Below are 18,541 nucleotides of genomic sequence, written 5' to 3'. Positions count from 1 at the left end.
TAATCCCATTATAATTCCCCTCTTTCCACCCCGTCTGACTCTGAGCTCTAACTCTAAAAGTCTAATGAAAAACCAATGAATTCATTTAAATTTCATGAAGCTTGAAGATCGCAATAAAAAATCATGAAGATTGGAGCAAGAATATAGCAAACTTACTAACAAATACTTCCTCCGTTTCTAAATAAGTTCAACATAAAGAAGTAAGACACATACCAAGGCATACAGAGAGAGAAAGTTGGAGACTACACTTAACAAGGGATTAGGCAACTTAATTAAATAAAGGGTAATGATATTTTAATATTATTTATATAAAGGCAACTTAAATAAAAGATAATAAATGCTTAATTTAATATTTTATTTTTATTTTAAGCACTTTATACATAGCCCTTATGTATATCATTTTCCTAATTAAAAAAGAGTTATCATATGGTTAAGGCCCTGTTTGGCATTAGCGTTTGAGGTAGCGGTTAGCGATTGGACAATATTGAAACGCTACTTACAAAAATTATGAGTGTTTGGTAAGGTAGTGGTTGTAGTAGCGGGTAGCAGTTGGAGTAGATTATGAGTAGCGGTTGTGGAACGTTACTACAAGTAACGTTTGAGATTTAGAGGTAGCGGTCTAGCAAATAAACCCTATATATTAGCATAAGGTAGAATTATTAACTAATTTTTTTATTTTTTACAATTCCAACAACTACTTTTGCCAAACACTTCTAACTAAACAACTACTCCCTCCGTCCCATAATATAAGTCCCCTTTCCTTTTAAAGTGTCCCAAAATATAAGTCTTGTTTCTATTTTCAATCAATAATTATACCCAAAATACCTTCATGAAAATAATTTAACTCCCAAAAAGTCCTCATAATTTCAGCTTCCAATGCACCATTATTAATGATAAAATAGAATCTCATAACCCATTAATCTCCTCTACACATTAAACTATGCAATATTAATGTTAAGTTTTTATTTTTTGTTAAAAAGAAAAAAAACAATGTAAGTGTTTCCCAATAAAAATGAATCTTTTTATTTAAATAAAATAAGATTCTAGTTTACCTTAATTCCCGTGTAAAAACAGAATCAGGACTTATATTATGGGACGGAGGGAGTAATTTAATCGCTGACCGCTGCCAGCTACTAGTAGACAGCTAGCAGCTACCCCCAACAGCTACCGCTACTACAACCTCTAACAGCTACTAGAACCGTTAGTTTTGCCAAACATGCCCTAAATGAGTTTATTCTTGTAAGCCAACAAATGAGGTTACTTACATGAAAAAACGGAGTTGATTACTATTGCCACCGAGTATTATCACCTTTGTTGCGGCTATAAAAAAGAAAGAGCTCATTGATCAGCATCTAGAACAAGCACGAGTGCACGACCAACATAAGAAAATCGACGAGACACCATTAATTTTCTTGGAATTCATGGAAGATTTCAAGCTCTTTCCATTGAACTGCTTACTAGATATAGTTGAAGATATGATAATTTTTTGTTATACTTATCCATTGGTGAGAAAATTACTTCATATATTCTACGAGGAATTACAGGTACACAATCTTCATCAAAATCATCATTCATATAATTCACATTATTTTCAATATCTACTTTTGCAATTTTTGAAGGTTTTTTTTAGCTCTGTCATGGATTCGCCTTCTTCTATATTTGATTCCAACTCTTCTAGACGCATTTTAGGTTGAATTTCTGCAATTCAGAGTTCTCTGTCAAATTTATGGGAGATTCATGCAATCATATGGTTGTAATTCATAGAGTTTATAATTTTATGTTTGATAATTTACGTTTTTCATCCGCCTTAAACTTTTCAGTTTAGATTCGATGCAAATTATGTTCGAAATCATGTAATGTAGGAAACATATGTTATTCATCGATATTTAATCAAAGGATGTGAACACAGCCTCAACTTACCATTGAGGTAGGAGGATCTTTTCATGTTCATAAGATTAGTTTGATTTCAGTCATAATTACTCTGAACTTACTTTTCTATGAAAATATCAAGGAAATTGCTTGAATTGTTATTTTAATTTCATTCATGTTCTTGTGTACAGTGAACTAATGCCAATTTCTGAGTGATAAGCGCTCGTTTTCAGTGACGAACTTTGTTTTGCAGTTTGCAAGTTGGCACTAAGGTAAATGTTACATTTACTAGGACTGTCAAACTATTATGGAAAGATTGTACTTTTTCAAAGTAAATGTTGTATATGTTGTGCTTTTGGTTGGTTTTTATTGCTTTAGAATAATGCAACTTGCTACTTTTGCTTTGTTCTATGATCTTTTAATCAAATAATGTGTCCGGAATTGGTTCTAGACTGTGCTTGTCTGCATTTTTACTTTCACTTCTTGATGTTCTGGTTGGGTTGATTGATATTATTCCTTGATTCTATGTTAATGTTCATTATTTCTATGTGATGGTACTACTAGGCAGTTGCCTCTGATGAAGCACTCGTGTGCATTTCTTAAGTCAATAGCTTTTCTTTTGATAACTTTGTAAATATCAGCCTGCTTATAATACCTTTATGTATTAATTCCTTTGAATTAATTCTAGGTATCTGTCCAGTATATTGTTATACTTCTTAAGGATGGTATCGGTAGGTGATAGAGTTAATTATAAAGTTGCTTTTATTAGTATTTCATATTCATCATTATGCAGCACGAGGTGCCTCAGAATGAGAATTCCCACCTTCTGTTCCCAATCCTCCAATCTGTGGGATGTGGAATGTGATTGGTGATGGATGGTGGTTGTTCGTGCACAAGCTCTTTTTTCGCAAAAGAACCGTTATCCCGAAAAACCAAAAGAGTTATTTACTTGAATGATGCTACAAATCTCCATCAAAATTCTTTTTTCTTCCATCGGACTCTTTTCATCCATTGATGATATTTCATCAATTTGTGAAGTGGGGGAATTTGGGGATTCTCTCAAGGAAGCACTAATCTAACCACAGGGGGAGGAGGGGAATAAAGTGCAACGGAAGCTACATTGGTTTATAGGAACAGATGAGTCGAACTCATCCCAGGAACACTGTGTTGTCTAGAGTCAATAGCTATCCTGTTTTGCAGTAGCGGAATCTCTTCGAGGTAGACCTCGTGGATTGGATCACGCCAGGTTCTAGGGGGGCTACTCTTCTTTTTTGTCGATCGAGCCGCTCCCCCCAAGCGACCAAGTGAAAGTGAACAGCCCCAAGCAGGAATCGTCGGAACTAGATGAAAGCCAGTGCCAGTTCATGAATGGCAAAGGGTGTTCTATTTGTCAATTGGGATTTTGGGCATAATTTAGTAAACTTCAACGATATCATTTAAGGTTGAGGCTAGCGGGAGTATTATATAGTGTATGTAGGAAGAGTAGCTTACCATGGGTTTTGTACATTACTTTGTTTTGTAGGAAGCTGGATTTCCTTAGGAAGTAGCACATTTTGGTTGTTGCTAATCAACTCATATCTTTAATATCGTGGTGTGGTGGTGGACCAAATAGGATACAATAAAAAGCATTTCTATGTTTAAGGTCTTATTTTTAAACCTGTCTTCGCTTTTCAGTGTTTGAATTCAAATTAGCTATGGGGAAGTGAGTAACAAATTTTGTGCAAGCTTGATCCGTAGCCTTCCGTTTTCTCCCTTTTTTTAGATTCTTACCGATGTTCTAGCTTATTATTCTCTAATATAAAAGAGAGAAGCAAGTTGGTACTATTTTAGTATGAATAGTCGGTCTTGACACATTAAAGAAGTGTATTTTTTTTCTTTATCATAATTTGAGAAGTAAAGTAGTGGTACTGTGGTAAAACCCAATTGTTGTAATTTTGTTGTGATTTAGGGTGAAGATTTGGTAATTATGTAGTGGATTTCGGGTTTTATAGGTTAATGTTGTTGATGTTAAAATAAAGAAAAAAGAGAAAAGCACTTTCAAAAAATAAGTGATCCATGATGACCTCTTTGCACGTGATGAATGCTGCTTTGATGCTTATCGTAAAGAGGGTATTATGACTTATGATTTGAAATGTCTCTTTATTTGTTGCGGATTTTGTTGGGAAAACAATTACCAAAATGGTCTTTTTGATACATAAATCGCATTTGCATTTTCCAATAAAGTAGTTGAAATAATTGATTAATATGATTATTTACTAGCTGAAAACTCTTATGTTTTTGACTTTGATAATGAGTTAATATTGAGAATATCATCATATCCATTTATTTTTGGAAAATTTATAGGATCCTACAATCCGACCCATGGCATCATGTCAACTATTTATCATGAATGACAGGTTAACAATCCGTCACGTAACGGCGTTACGGACGAGTTTTTATGCCATGATGCTGATCGTGGCGATGTAATTATAGTTTAGGTAACAAAAGTTTATAAACGGTAAATCCAAATTCCAAGGTTTAGTGGTTTGAGTTAGAGTGCACAAAGGCGTGGAAGATAGATCTGTATCATTAGATAGCACTTTGTGGAATAGCATTTTAACATGTGCTCCCAAAGGATTTTCCTTCTTAATAATCACTTTTTGCTGCTATGTAACTCTTTAGTTCGACTAATTTTGGCTTTGCATCCTCTAGAAAGATCTATCCTGTTGCTTATCCTCCATTCAGCCATCTTCCCTTTGTTTGTAAGCATGCTTATGCATGGCATTAAATTTTCAATACTAGCCATGTTATGAGTTTGTGGTTTTTGGTGTTTCTTTATAGAAGCTGTGCATATAACCTTTTATAATGTTAAAAGGTCTAGTGTTATATAATTGCATTGGTGTTAAATCAACTTTTGAAGTTGTACACCAACTAATTTTTTTTAAATTCCACATATTGGAAAACCCTTCCTATTGTAGTTATTACAAATGTGTAGAACTCGCGTGTTGCCTTTTGCATATGAAATGAAAGTTATCTTTTTTTTTATATAAATATTTAAATGTTTTTCTAATATGCCTCTTATTTATTTATAAAGGAAATTTTTCGTAAAACTACCTTTCATAACCAACGTTTTTCAAGAAACTACCTTCTAAAATTTATCTTTCAAAAAACTACCTTATATAACAAATTTCTCTCAGTATGCTACCATTTGACCTTTAATGAGGTTTAACCACCAATAATGGGGTGACCACAAAATGCTTTTCTTTCCTCCCCTCTTTTCCCTTGTCTTTTCTCGCTACCCCGCCGGCAGCAACCCTTAAGGCGGCAGTCAATTAATGATTAATATTAACTATAAACATAAAATGGTAGTATATTAAAGGAAACTTACTACTACCTCCGTTTCTTTTTAATTGTTACACTTTTACATTTTACACTATTCACAAATTGCACTTTGACCCTCGTTTGTGATTTATACGTAAATAAAAACATAGTCATGTGGGATCTTGTTGGATTCGTATTAGTATGTATTTTATTAATATGTAGTTTTTATATTTTTTACAAATACAAAATTAGAGATATAAAGGCTCAAAGTAGTGCATCGGCATGCGTGAAAAGTGTAAGTGTAACAATTAAAAAGAAACGGAGGTAGTATATACTAAGGTGGTTTTTGGAAAAAATAAAATAAAAGGTAATCATTTGAAAAAAGTTGGTTATAAAAGGTAGTTTTTTTTTGAAAATTTGCCATTTATAAATGCTATTACATGATGGTATCAGAGTGACCCGAACAATGGTATGTGTAATGACTACGATTTTAGTCTTGGGATAAGGGACATCTTAGGAAGTTTCTCAAGGTGTGCATGCGTGAAGATAAATTGCCGGGAGGATATATACATGTATGTTTTCTTTGTTGATGCAATGCTACTTTTGGTTTGCATAAACTGACAATAGGTGGATTTAAGCAACTATCCTTCAAGAAATTTAGTATACAACTTAACATATGAATAGCAAACCGCTCCCTCTATCAATGAAATGATGGGTAATGAGTCTCGGGTTACCAGTTACCACTATCACAAATCTTTATATTTCATCAATTGTCGACCTTCTTTATATTCTTTGTCTTCATCCAGTCATCTTGTTCCTCGATCTTTGTTAATGGTTGATATATGCTTATATAAGCTGTTTGCTGCATTACCTGTAAAATTATAAAGCATTATCAGTCTACAAGGATTGTTTGCTGTGCACTATTTCTGTCAAAGCTTCATTTTTCCATGATTCCAAATGTTTCAGTACTGTTTCCAGAATTTGTGATTTGGTGGTCATTGTGCTGAGTGTTGTGCACTACATCAAATATTCAAATTGTCTAATAAAATTATAAAAATATACAAACTTTGGGGTTCTGGGTTGAATTATCCATCCTTAAGCAAGCCTAAGACTTTTCTCAGCCAAGAATTTTGAGTATGACATGTTATTGTGGACATTTGCTAGTTAGTCTGTCAGAAGGTACATGGAATTTAAATCCATTTTGAGTGTAAAACACCACAACTGTGACTAGATTCTTTTGCTCATGATTGGAACATCTTTATTTCCATTTTGTTCTGCAACATCACTCATGGGCTAAAATTTGCTTCAGTGCAACCCTTCAATTTGTTAATCAAATTATGTTTATGTTTCTTTGCATTTTGAGGGAGAAAAATGATGGCGTAACCACCTAAATGCCATGCTGATTGCTTGAGTCATGATTTACCCGTATCGCCATATTCCCATTAATATAAATAATCTAAACATGATTGTGAAATTATGTTTATGTTTCCTTGCATTTTGAGGGAGGAAAACGATGGCGTAACCACCTAAATGCCATGCTGATTGCTTGAGTCATGATTTACCCATATCACCATATTCCCATTATTATGAATAATTATGTTAGCATCGACTTTTAGGACCAGAACTTTGTTCATCTATAGATTCTATTCTATCATTTTGTATACTCACTAACGACTAATACCCTTTTTTAGCATCCAGGGTTAGCTGTAGTATATTTGTTACAGTCACTAGTTACAGTCCTTGTATAGGCAATGTGTGTAATGTAGGAGTGATTTTGCAGTTTTTGCATATTGTGGAAATGCCAGTGCCTTAAGGCTTAAAGTTTGCCAAATCTGACAAGGTGGTGACTGCTGAGTAAGGAAATATCGTTAACTAATAATGTGAAAGTTCATGATGGGTGCTAAAAACACTTGGCTCTCTGACATGAAGTTTGTATTTCTTTATTACATTTCATCTTGGATTTGCATAGCTAGCTAGTTTCTTAAACATGGTGAACAATGCCGAAGTCTGTTTGATTGATAATCTCGAACATATTTCTTCAGCAATCTTTGGTTTTGCATTCTGCTATCGAAAGAGGAACCTTGTGATCTTGGACATTATGTTGACCATGAGAGTCAACATTGCGGATTGATCTTTTTTGTCAGGCAAGTTCTAGTCTGCTACAATTCAAAGGAATAAGCAAGAGAAAAATAGCAAGCCAAAGAAAATAATGTCATTATGGTTTCTCTGACATCTGACAGTTCTCGTAAGAATATGCTTAGCAGAAGAATTCTTACCTGAATTTTGTTGCTCTTTCTGTTTTTTCGCTGTCTTGTTGCTGTGGTGGACACAGCTGCAGGCGGATTGGTCCATTGGAATCTTCTCCAATATTCAGACCGTTTCCATTTGCGAGAAAAGAATTTCTGTTTATACCATTTACTTCCCTTGATTCATGGAGCTGAGATAAGAACCATGTGTTTGCTGGTAAGTTACAATTATTTCGAAAAGATTTAAAAATACTTATCATTCCTAGAGATAAGACAATTTTTAAAACAAATTGATTTGCCAATTACCTTTTTCTGAAGCTCCATGTTTTCTTGGCGGATGAGATTTACCTTCTTGTGTAGCTCTAGATTTTCTTGTTGAATGAGGCTACCCTGTGATGACTACCAATTAGCAACTTGATACAAAACTTAATGATATGAGAAAGGTGAGAAAAATCTAGGAAGTAAATAAGTGTACCGTTCGATTTAGTTCTTGTATTTCACCAAGTAGAAGTTCATCCTACAACATTTATGCATATGTCAACAATGACGAACAATGACTACAATTAGTTTTTCATTTGAACATTATTGTTAACCTTTTTTGTTCGGACCCCTCGTAGACTCATCTCCAATTGGCTCTCCAAATTCTGCAAGTCTTTAACACTTAAACCAGAGAGTTCTTCACCCATCATTTTCCTGCAAAATTCAAATAAGTCCAGTAGGAGTATGTCAAATTGTCAATTATGCTACTGCTCAGTTTTACTAGGCATAAACCTTTAGCTTCCTTGCATTACTTTTCTGCATGGTTGCTGTTCAGAAATATATATAGAGCTACATTTAGACTTAAAACAAAAGGACGGCTCTCTGATAGGGCTGCTTGCTATTTTTCTATTTATGTCATGTTATGGCTACTTGAAGTGCAAGATATTCTGCTTTCTCCCAGGTGTCATAGAGAGTTAGAGACTAAGGCAAAACAGATGTTCAGGATTTTTGTTTGCCGAATACTTTTCCTCTTTTGACACCGAGTATTTATGTGCAATCCATAGCCTGGTTACTGCAACTTACATGGAGGGCAATAAATTAATGCAAACATCTCATTCTTTTCAACTTAAGGCTATAAGAGCTCACACTTTATACCAGAAACCTATTACTTATTCATGTTCTGATCACATCAGATCAGACATCCATTAAGATATGCTAAAGTTCCAGACAGACTGCAGTCTACATACATATGCACTAAACCCTTATGTTTTTCCTTATATGCTCCCTTGGCTTTCAAATAATTGTTATGTGTACTATCTTGGTTAGTACATAATATTTGTTTTGTCATCTTAATGGAAACTTTTACCTTACCCAATCCAGTTAAACCATATGATGTGGTCCCCTCTACTATCTTTCTCTGTGTCTCACACTCTTTGTCCATATTCCATGTAGTGTGCGACCCCACAAAGCTTCTTTGTGTTAACATTTTTAGCTTCACTTTTACAATATTTACCAAAAAAAAATCCTACACTCTCCACTATTTACTATGCACGCCCAAACGTAACAAGAGTGTAAAAAAGTTATATGAGAACAAAGAGAGTATTAGCAAGAAAAAAAACATCTGAAGTTCAGATCAAACCTATTAAATCATAATAGACCACAGCAGTCCTGAAAGATCTAGACCATACCATATATGATCCCAGACCTCCAAAAGTTCAGAGTTCAGACCAGATCACCTTAAATGAGGTGAAAAGAACACAACCTTGATCCTTGGGGATAGAATCATAGAAGCCAACATAGTGAAAGTGTAGGAAACCTGTCCTGGAAATGCTAGTGAGGTTGTTCATATCAAGAGCCGCTGTACATATTTTTTGCTTTTGTTCTGATTGTATTAGTTGCCAAAACAGACACCTAGTATTAATATAACAATAGTCGATGACACTCATTTGATGTAGTTGTTTGAATTTCGATTTTATACATAATTGATTGTCTAACCGAATTCTTGAAAGAGTAATGTGTTTCCTGATCATATATGCTATGGTATTATGCTACACACTCTATGCAAGTACTCGTCTGCATTTTCAATTATGTAGTGGATGCTTACCTGAGATGTGGCTACCTAATGCTCGAAGCCAACAACTAGTACACCCCAGAAGCCCTAAGTTCTTGTTATAGGACAATAGGAATGCACTTCCCAAAAGCTAGCTCAAGAGGAGGAGAGCCCATTGTCCTATATAAACCACACACAACCTCCCATACGGTCGATGTGGGATCCTTTCTGTGGGATCAGTCCATAACATTCGCCCCCCCATAAGGACCAACATCCTCGTTGTCACGGCTGGCTAGTTCCAGGCCACCACTTCGTGGGCCACCACTCCGAGGTTTGGCTCTGATACCATTTGTTATAGAACAATAGGAATGCACTTCCCAAAAACCAGCTCAAGAGGAGGATATCCCATTGTCCTATATGAACCACACACCAATCTCCCATACGGTCGATGTGGATCCTTTTCCTGAGATCAGTCCATAACAGTTTTTTATTCATAATTTGTGCGACTAGAACAAGGCACGTTCTAAAAAGGAGATCTTGAAGATTTTCTGCAAAATGGTGTGGATTGAGAGATTCTTTTGGATAGCTTGACAGCCTTGTTTGCTATAACCAACTCACTTTATGTAATGCTTAGTATGTCTTGACTTATCCTCATTCTGTTTTTTTATCATTCTCACTATTCTGTGCGCGTCTCCCAATGCACATCTTTGAACTTAAATATCTTTCATTATATATTAGTAAAAATTATAGTAATTTAATATTAAGAAAGCACTAATTGAGATGAATCAAACAAGACCCACATGGCTATATTTTTTCTTATAAATTGAGAAGATTCTCTCGAAGCATGGATAATTCAAGATTTCAAGTGAGAAAGATAAAAAACAGAGGGAGTATTACTTAGATAAACTCCATTTTTGTGTTGATTCTTTAGAATTTTAAAATTAAAATTGACATAATGCAAAGAAGAATGAGCTGTATGGCTTAGTTGCATTACTAGATAGCAAAATCTTTCTCTGAATGAAATTATATAGTCGGCACTAAGTAAGTATATCAATATTGATCTAGGTTTGGAGCTATTACATTATTGTTAGTTGTTACCAAAAGTTTCCTTTGTGTTTTATCCTCACAGTTTCATATTATTGGGTCGTTGATCCTGACAATGTTGTGTTTTGCTTTCTGGTGGGTTATGTTTGGACTTATGTAACATTATTGTGTGCATTTCTTTTTTCTGTCCCAGCTTCTAACTGACTATATCGCTGTGTCGGGGAAAACACATCTGAAGTCACGAAGAGACCCTCCTTCCGGTTGATGTTGCTGGTGATATTCATGAATGGTATGAGATTATTTGAAGGTATGAGATTATTTTTGAAGGCATCTAACTTAAAATTTGGAGAACTAGTCTAAGAGTTTTATGTTAGTAAAAAGTTATTGTGAGAAAGTCTTGTAACCAATCCTTGCCAACATTAGATTCTCATATATGCAGCTAAGGACACTCTAGGTTAATACTAGCAATCTTAGCATATGTGATACTAATTGGAAAAAAACCTTTGTACCTAAAACAAGCTAACGTATACTCCCTCCGATTTTTATTAGTTTATCTGTTTTGACTTTTGACACTATTCACATACATGACTTTGACCGCGTCTTGTGATTTGTACTTAAGGAAAAATATAGTCATGTGAGATCTTGTTAGATTAGTCTCAATGTGTACTATCCAAATATCAACTTTTTGTAATTTTTGCTTATTGATAATTAGAGATATTAAGGTTTAAACTTAATGCCTCGGTAAATGTGCCCTAAAGAAATGGGTAAACTAATAACAACAGGAGGGAGTAACTTTTTGCACGAAGATCAATAATAGTGTAATATATGAGATAACAACTAGGTGAGTTGGTGTGACTTGTGTAGCTCAACTTCAAATAAAATACTATATAGCTTACTAAAAAGGGAATGCTTAGACATCTCAAAATGAAAGATGCTAAGTTGTTTTAGGGATGCGGGGAGTTTGATGTTAGTAAAGGAACCTCAAAACTTAAAGATTATTTCTGTTAAATTTTTTCCACATAATGACATTTAGTTCCAATTGGTTAAGTTTGAACATCGTAAAAAGTAAAAGGGATAGCATGCTTATTGTGGAATTTTCATTGAGTTAGCCGGTGGTTATGCTCGAAGGAACATTTAATCTTCCACGAGTGAAATTGACGCAAATGCAAGCAAGCAAGATAAATATATGTAGATTCATGTTTAGGTAGAAGATAGTACCGATGGTTTTCTTGCAGACTTTCTAATTGTTGTCGTAGCATAGCTGCTTCTCTTTGCCAAAACTGCAATGTTGTGGAAGATATTAAAACATACATGCATATTGATGGGTACGACATAAATTTTGTGCCACAGTTAACAACTAGTATAATCAATGAAAAATTCAATTGATGAGAGAGGTGTGCATTGAGTTGTAACTAAAGACCACTTACACCAAGATTATTATAAGGTAGTGTTGTTTGTTCTTGATAGTGAATGGCAGTTTTGAACATCAGCCCATATTTGCTAGATAATAACAGCGATAGCGAAGCATTATAATGGTGTTCTGCAATCTTGTGAGGTGTACTGTGTAATCACTAATGTAGCTTTTACGGTTGTAAAAGAAGCATTTTGATAACCAAAATATAAGTGCCAGCATGCTTTACTTGCTATTGCTTTTATGATAAAAGCACCTTGTTTTTCAGATATTTTTTATATTTTATGCTAATATAACCAAGATATAAAATACTTAAAATACTTTTTTTTTATACATTTAATAATTAGTTCCCCAAGTTTATTTTATAGTATAAATAGTGCTAGTGACCTTTCTCAAGCTTAAGGTTTATGGCTTTTGCTGGAGCCTGTCGATTGCCTCAGACCAAGTTTCATCTCCTGCTCCCCAGAATTTTCTCAGCTCTACATCAAACATTTTACAAAAACTACTTCCACATTAATCAAAATAATTTGTTGCAAGGACTATGTCCACCTCAAAAAAAAGAGGTGTTTTAAGGACTAGTGAATTACAATAAGATACTACCTCCTATCCCTACAAACTTTGCTTTTCACCATAACCGATGAAAAGTAAAAAGTATGTAGAGGAGAAGTAAGAAAAAGAGGAATGAAAAGTATGAAAGAGAGGGAGGAAAAGTATGAGACTTGAGAGAGAAGAAAAGGCAAGCATATTGTACATCGCATGAAGGTTTATTGGACAAATGGGGTGGTTACCCACGTTGGAAACTAGTATTAAAAACAGAGTGTAGATTAAAAAGAAACGTTCTGAAAAGAAAAGTGTGTGGATTAAAAAGAAACGGAGGGAGTAATTTAATAGTTAACTACCTTCAAAAATGAATCAATTGCGAAAATGTTTTATATTGTATGCATACAATTTTTAAATTTTGGATATATATATTTTTTTGGATTCAGGGAAAATTTTTGTTGCACTAATCGAACTTTATAAAATTTCCTCTCCAAACTTGCTTATTAAAGTTAATAATTTTGGTTTGAATTTTATCTGAATAGTTTAGACCACTGATTTAGTGCTTTTGTAGTGTAGGGATGCCTACATCTTTTTTTTTTATGGTCTGTTGAATTATTTGCACTATGATTTGTGTGCCGTAGATCCAAGGAGAACCGTCTCACAGTAGATTTTTCTTCTAGGTATCAAATTTTATGTTTTTCATTGACGTGTTCCTTGATTTAAACTGGAAGAGTGAAGCAAAACGGCAAATAGAACATCCTCCATTTGCTCTCATTTTCAGTTGATTTATGGTTTAATCATCCTCAATATATTGTTCCATAGCAAGTTTCCATTCTTTTCCCCTCACCATTCATATCTATCTCTTCTTTGACTGTTTTTCCTCCTTTCTCTAGCAAACCTTTACCGGCACTATTTCTTCTTTCAGCTTTCTCTGGCACTCAAATAGTGGCCTCTTCTTGACTTTTAGCCACCGAATTTCTAAGTCAAGGTTTAGATATCACCTCATGAGGAATAAGAGGCATTAGATGTGATTGAGCAACCATTGTTCTGATGAAGCAGAGGTTTTTCCTCAATTGTTTGATAGTCTCCATCTTAATGAGGGGGGTCGACTAGCCTCCAGCATCCATAGTGACGCGAGTTCCATTCTAATGAATTCCCCCTGTGGTGTATATCCTATGCGAAGTTATATTTTCTACTTTAGAACTTTGAAATATTTAGTTTAAATCTATTTAATGATGGTATGATGAAAAGTGGAAGGTGATGTATATGAGTGAAAAATACATACACGGGATGCTTTCTTACCCAAGACTCCTTGTAGACCTTTATTGGCTTAAATTCGAACCATGCATTGAAACAGAGAAGATACTTGGGATGTAAACCTTACATACTAGAGCAAGAGGCATCCCATCCATTCCGTAAAGGTCCACACTTTCAATCACTTGGCCACTGGGAGTCAAGCAAGTCTCAAGTGTCTGTCTGTCTCACACTGAGTTTATATGAGACATTAAAAGGTGACCACCCTAGAACAGCAAGAGTCACCCTGGTCTCAGAATAAAGCATTGTGAAATTGTGTCACCCACAATATTTCCCGAGGATTCACGTTTAAGGAAGAATTGCATTAACAAATTCCCTGTCCCACAATTAATTGCAGACATGGAAATCCTAGAGGTGGTGTTCATCCTCATGTCTGTACCCTCCTCTTCACGTATATATGGTTGGTCCCAGTTCTCTTGATTTGGCCTCCTCTTTTCCTGTATGCTTGCCAACCTCCTACAAAGCCTCGAATTGTCCTAGAGGAGAAAGGAAAGGCAGCATAATTCTAGTTGCTCTCCGAGATCGCCAACTTGCTCTGGGGGTCTAGTGCAGGCGGAGGGGGTTTAATTTTGATTTCCTTACTACCCGAGATAGTGGCATGCATCACAAATGTATTTGTTTGAATCACTTATTACTTGGTATTTACGAAGTGGTTGCTCGGGTGCATTATAAAGGCACCAATATTCTTGGGGTTCATAAGGATTACAAAATCTTTCTGGAGGTTTGCAACTTTGCATTTTTGTTGTTGAATGGGCATATCCAATCAAGATTTTGTCTATATACTTGGTGTATTTATTGAATGCTTATAGACTACAAATGGGACACTCTCTCCTCTTTTCTAGGCACCCATTAATTTTTTTGTCTTTAATCCAAGTGGTGGCACTTGTTTACTATTTCTACTGCACTTGTTCCCTTGTTTTAGTTAATCAATAGAGAATAGCACTTGAAACTTGGAGACGCTTAATTGATTCCTCTGTTGGGACAAAATTTAAAGATCGATGTTATGTATCTTTCATTTTAACTTAGCATACCTGTACGGTAATTTGGTCTTCTCATGGACTTCCATGTCTCCCTTTTTGTGGAAAAACATAGTAGTCCTGTTTGCATCTCGAGTATTGTGTTGATGGCTACCTGGACATAAGTTATGCCTACCTTGCTCCGGAAACCTGAATAACTGTGAAGACTGGCACCAGGATGCTTCACTCTTAGTACTGAATGCTCCTACCTGGCACTAGGCAAATCAGAGAAATCTGTATGTTTTGTGTGCAATATAGTTCCTCTGACCTCATGCCTTTCAAGACCCTTGTATTCCAACCTATCAAGAAAAACGAACTAACTTTTAATGGAATTTTCATTGATGCGTGCTTTATCCATGAGGTTGCCCGTGGTATCTGTGACAGGCCTTGGTCGCCTTTCCAATCATCTGCAATCATGACGAGATGATGTTAAAGCCCATTCTTGTTGAAGGATATCAAAACTTACGACATACATGTGATGTTGGATACCTTACATCTTTGTTTCTGTGTTTGGATTTTTAATCCCTGAGAAAAGGGCAGTAAACAGAGGACCCTACCTTAGTTTCTCTTTTTGTCCATGACCATGATAGGAAACAGAAAATATTCTGTAAATACTCTATAAGAATGTGCACGATCATATTAAGGTATATTGATGCAGTAGACATTTAGATGATACATAGCATAAGTTATAATATTGGTCACATAGGAAGTTATTATACAGTTGGACTTTTTTCTGTGTTGACCAATTTAAGACCTTGTGCCATCACTGAATCCAACCTTTTCTATCGAATTCCAACTTCCTTTCTCAGCAAAGCTTAGATCTAAGGAAGCAGACAAGATCAGATGCATATTGCATAACATCTGAATCTTAGTTTTTGCATATGTGATTATAGAGGATTGCTTAGCTGAAAGAACCAGGTTGGTAGAGGAGATTTCATTCCAAAGGTAATCAGAGGTCTTTTAGACTCCACTAAATTTATTTATGCCAGGTTCTGGTTTCCGTTCCAGGTTGACAAGCATGCAGAGGCTAATAGTTGCAAAGGAGTACAAAGGGATTAACCACTTGGTTCTCTTACTAGGTTGTGGCAGCTCAGATAGATTCATGCTCCCACCGCACAGTAGCGTGTATCTTCTAAGATATGTCCAAAGAACAAATTGTCCAAAAAGTTGAAGCCGGTGAGAAAATTCGGGAACAACCCATTATTTCATGCATCAATAACAAACCTTACTCTCCTTTAGTTTGAGTTTTTCTGTGTAGCCAGTTGCCCGTGAAGAAAGTGCAATGAAGAACATGGAACCTCTGAAGCACGTAGTTCCTCCTAACCTCTGGTTCCTGTGACTGCTTGTATTCATTCACCGTATCTAGGACAAGTCCCTATCAGACATTTTTACAGAAAATGCTTGATATAGGAGCTACAAGAACTCGTGAAAACCTAAAAGTTTGAGGTCTGCAACAGGCCCAGATGTCCAATTCTATCAGAATCTGCACCTCCACTCCTTCGGATATTTTACTTCTCCATTCTGCATTTGATTGATGACTTTATCTCTGTACAAGGTCCTCACGGTTCTTGTGCTTCTAAGCCATATGCTTCTCCTATCTTAGTTGGCGGTTTCTGATAACTGGTGAAAGGCTGGTAAACAAGGTTAGTGTAATTTGGATGTCATTTTGAATTAGACCCAAAAGGTTCATTATCCTGGTGCCCGTGCATTGTAGACTCATAGTCTTCTTGAAATTGCGCTAGGCTGCTTCTTCTGAATTAGTAAATCAACAGGCCAACTGGAGTATAAATTCTACTTTCAAACATGCTAGAAAGGTATGAGTGAAGGAATAGACGCTCTTCTTAAGGTGAAGTTATATGAAGAGGGAAACTGGCAAGGACAGAGAAAATTGAGTAGTCTGAGAAGAGTTTTAAGTGATATTGTCTTAAGCTTAGTGGTCGTAATCAATTGTGTAACCTTGATCTATAGAATTTGTTTTTCCTTGTTGAAAGGGGAAAGGTCTCTAATCTGTCGCCAAAGCATGTAATATGGCCCATCATGACTCCGCAGTAATCGATATCTTCATGAAGTACATATGGTTTTAGAATTTTCTTTTAATGAAGAATAAAATATGGTGGAACAAGAATTAGACTTCAACTGATGTTTTGTGTTGTCAGCAACATGACCAAACTTGTTTTTAGGTATTTCTTAGAAGCCTACTGCTGTGACTCTAATGTCCTTGGAATATTTGTGCTTAATAGGCTCTACACCTTAGCAAACATGTTTATTTACCCAATTGGCACAACTAATGCTGTGCCCACTTCTGCAGGCAAATTATATAATGATAATCACTTGGTTTATCGCATTATTGCAGAAATGTGAAAAAATGAGAGAAGATATCTTCTCTATGACTAAATGTTCTCTTTACCATGACAAAATTTGTCTTCCATCTAAGGTAATGGAGTCATGAATGTGCAAATGGGCACTAAGGAGATGACATTAATGGACAATTGTAGATCTACTGAGCTTAGATTCTGAATCATACCTTAACCTCGGAGTTGGGATTTGCAATCTGTTGATGCTCCTCTTTTGTCTTGTTGTATCGTTCAATCACCGATTTCATACTGTAAATTCAGGATGTGAGATGTGATTTCAAATTTCTGTACTTTTTAGCTAATCAAAGTAGCTGTCTCAATGTTAGATATGTTATATACATTGATATTCGCAAAAATGGTGACATAATAGAACAGCTATTGATATTTGGTAGTCGACGTTTTCTCGTAATTCTCAAGTATTTTGGTTGTATTAACTTTTCATACTTATTTTTGGTGTAGGCTGAGCTCTTATGTGGTGCAGAAACAGCTAAAACCTGCTTCAGTTAAGTCTCATTTCTGCACGGTGACATCTGACTAATCTCCCTGAACTAACAGACTGACTACATAGTTTGGACAACATTTTGTTGGCACAAATCTTAGGAACATGAGCAGGATAGCAACATGTCTTGTGAAAATTTTCGGTCTTACAAAATTTTGTTGCTCAAATAAGGGTGTGATTGTTTACCATTGTATATCTCTGAAATGGGACTACAAAAAAAGAAAAGTATGCAAAAATGATCAAAAGCTGGACTTGGATAGTTGTCAAAACCATGATCAGATTTTCGGATGTCTTTAGATGTATGGTAAAAGTGGCACATGCAGAAATTGGAGCTCTTTTGATGCAGAATGCGCCGGTTTAAGTAAATGTGGCTGCTCAATGTTTGGACTAAGTTAATGTTGGCTATCAATAATCTTAGTTGCTAATTACCTGTTAAGCAAAGCTAGACTCGATACAATAGATATATATTAAGGGCCAAGCCTCAAACAATATTCTCTTCTAGGCTACGAGTAACGAGTTTAGGTTACAGAGGTATGAATCTAATTTTTAAAGGGGCAAATATACTTGCTAGGAGTTACAATTATGTTGATAAGAATACATTTCTAAACATAGTTTCCTAGGATAAGAAACACAAAGAAGGGCTAGAATGATCAAAACCACTAATGATGTTATGTTGGGGTTAGATCTGCACTCCAACTATGTTATTTGGAATTCGAAATTAAGCTTGTAATATATTGTTGGAAGTTACGAAAGTTCACATTTAACTCAGATTGGCCTTCTATCACATCATACATTTTCATTAGTTCAACCTAATCCATCTAAAGTCAAATTCAGGCTTATTATTTGTGGCGGATCACTTAGTAACAAGGGATAGCAAGTGTTAACCTTAATCTAAAAAAGCAAAAAAAAAAAAAGTATT

The 18,541-nt window shown here is 35.3% G+C and overlaps 1 protein-coding gene and 1 long non-coding RNA gene across 15 annotated transcripts in view; one reads left to right on the top strand and one right to left on the bottom strand.

Moving 5' to 3' along the window:
• The first annotated feature begins 1,294 nt into the window (after window positions 1-1,294).
• Window positions 1,295-18,390, top strand: LOC104888099 (uncharacterized). Of its 3 annotated transcripts, none has more exons than XR_007271076.2 (6): window positions 1,295-1,544; window positions 1,863-1,927; window positions 2,061-2,141; window positions 10,682-10,777; window positions 15,778-16,412; window positions 17,583-18,390. It is a non-coding gene; the product is annotated as an uncharacterized LOC104888099 (long non-coding RNA). The 3 variants fall into 3 exon arrangements; XR_007271075.2 differs by having other exon boundaries at window positions 1,821-1,927; window positions 10,682-10,795; XR_002039390.3 differs by having other exon boundaries at window positions 1,296-1,544; window positions 10,682-10,795.
• The window catches only part of LOC104888093 (MADS-box transcription factor 23), a 26,590-nt gene continuing 15,066 nt past the window's right edge, over window positions 7,018-18,541 (bottom strand). For 3 of the 12 annotated variants that reach the window (XM_048638710.2, XM_048638704.2, XM_048638717.2), the window contains 11 exons: window positions 17,294-17,372; window positions 15,264-15,294; window positions 15,091-15,176; window positions 14,785-14,984; window positions 11,916-12,048; window positions 11,707-11,768; window positions 8,009-8,108; window positions 7,891-7,932; window positions 7,722-7,805; window positions 7,446-7,606; window positions 7,018-7,328 (listed from right to left, as the gene is read on the bottom strand). In XM_048638710.2, the coding sequence (XP_048494667.1) occupies window positions 7,310-7,328; window positions 7,446-7,606; window positions 7,722-7,805; window positions 7,891-7,932; window positions 8,009-8,108; window positions 11,707-11,768; window positions 11,916-12,048; window positions 14,785-14,984; window positions 15,091-15,176; window positions 15,264-15,294; window positions 17,294-17,372 (997 nt within the window). In that variant the 3' untranslated portion in view covers window positions 7,018-7,309. Of the gene's footprint in view, window positions 7,329-7,445; window positions 7,607-7,721; window positions 7,806-7,890; window positions 7,933-8,008; window positions 8,109-11,706; window positions 11,769-11,915; window positions 12,049-12,286; window positions 12,379-14,784; window positions 14,985-15,090; window positions 15,177-15,263; window positions 15,295-17,293; window positions 17,588-18,541 lie in introns of those variants that run through there. The other 9 variants (XM_048638712.2, XM_048638711.2, XM_048638720.2 and 6 more) reach the window with 9 other exon arrangements.

Source organism: Beta vulgaris, chromosome 1 (assembly GCF_026745355.1).
Source record: "Beta vulgaris subsp. vulgaris cultivar EL10 chromosome 1, EL10.2, whole genome shotgun sequence".
Lineage (NCBI taxonomy): Eukaryota > Viridiplantae > Streptophyta > Magnoliopsida > Caryophyllales > Amaranthaceae > Beta > Beta vulgaris.
This window is presented reverse-complemented; position numbering and strand designations above follow the sequence as displayed.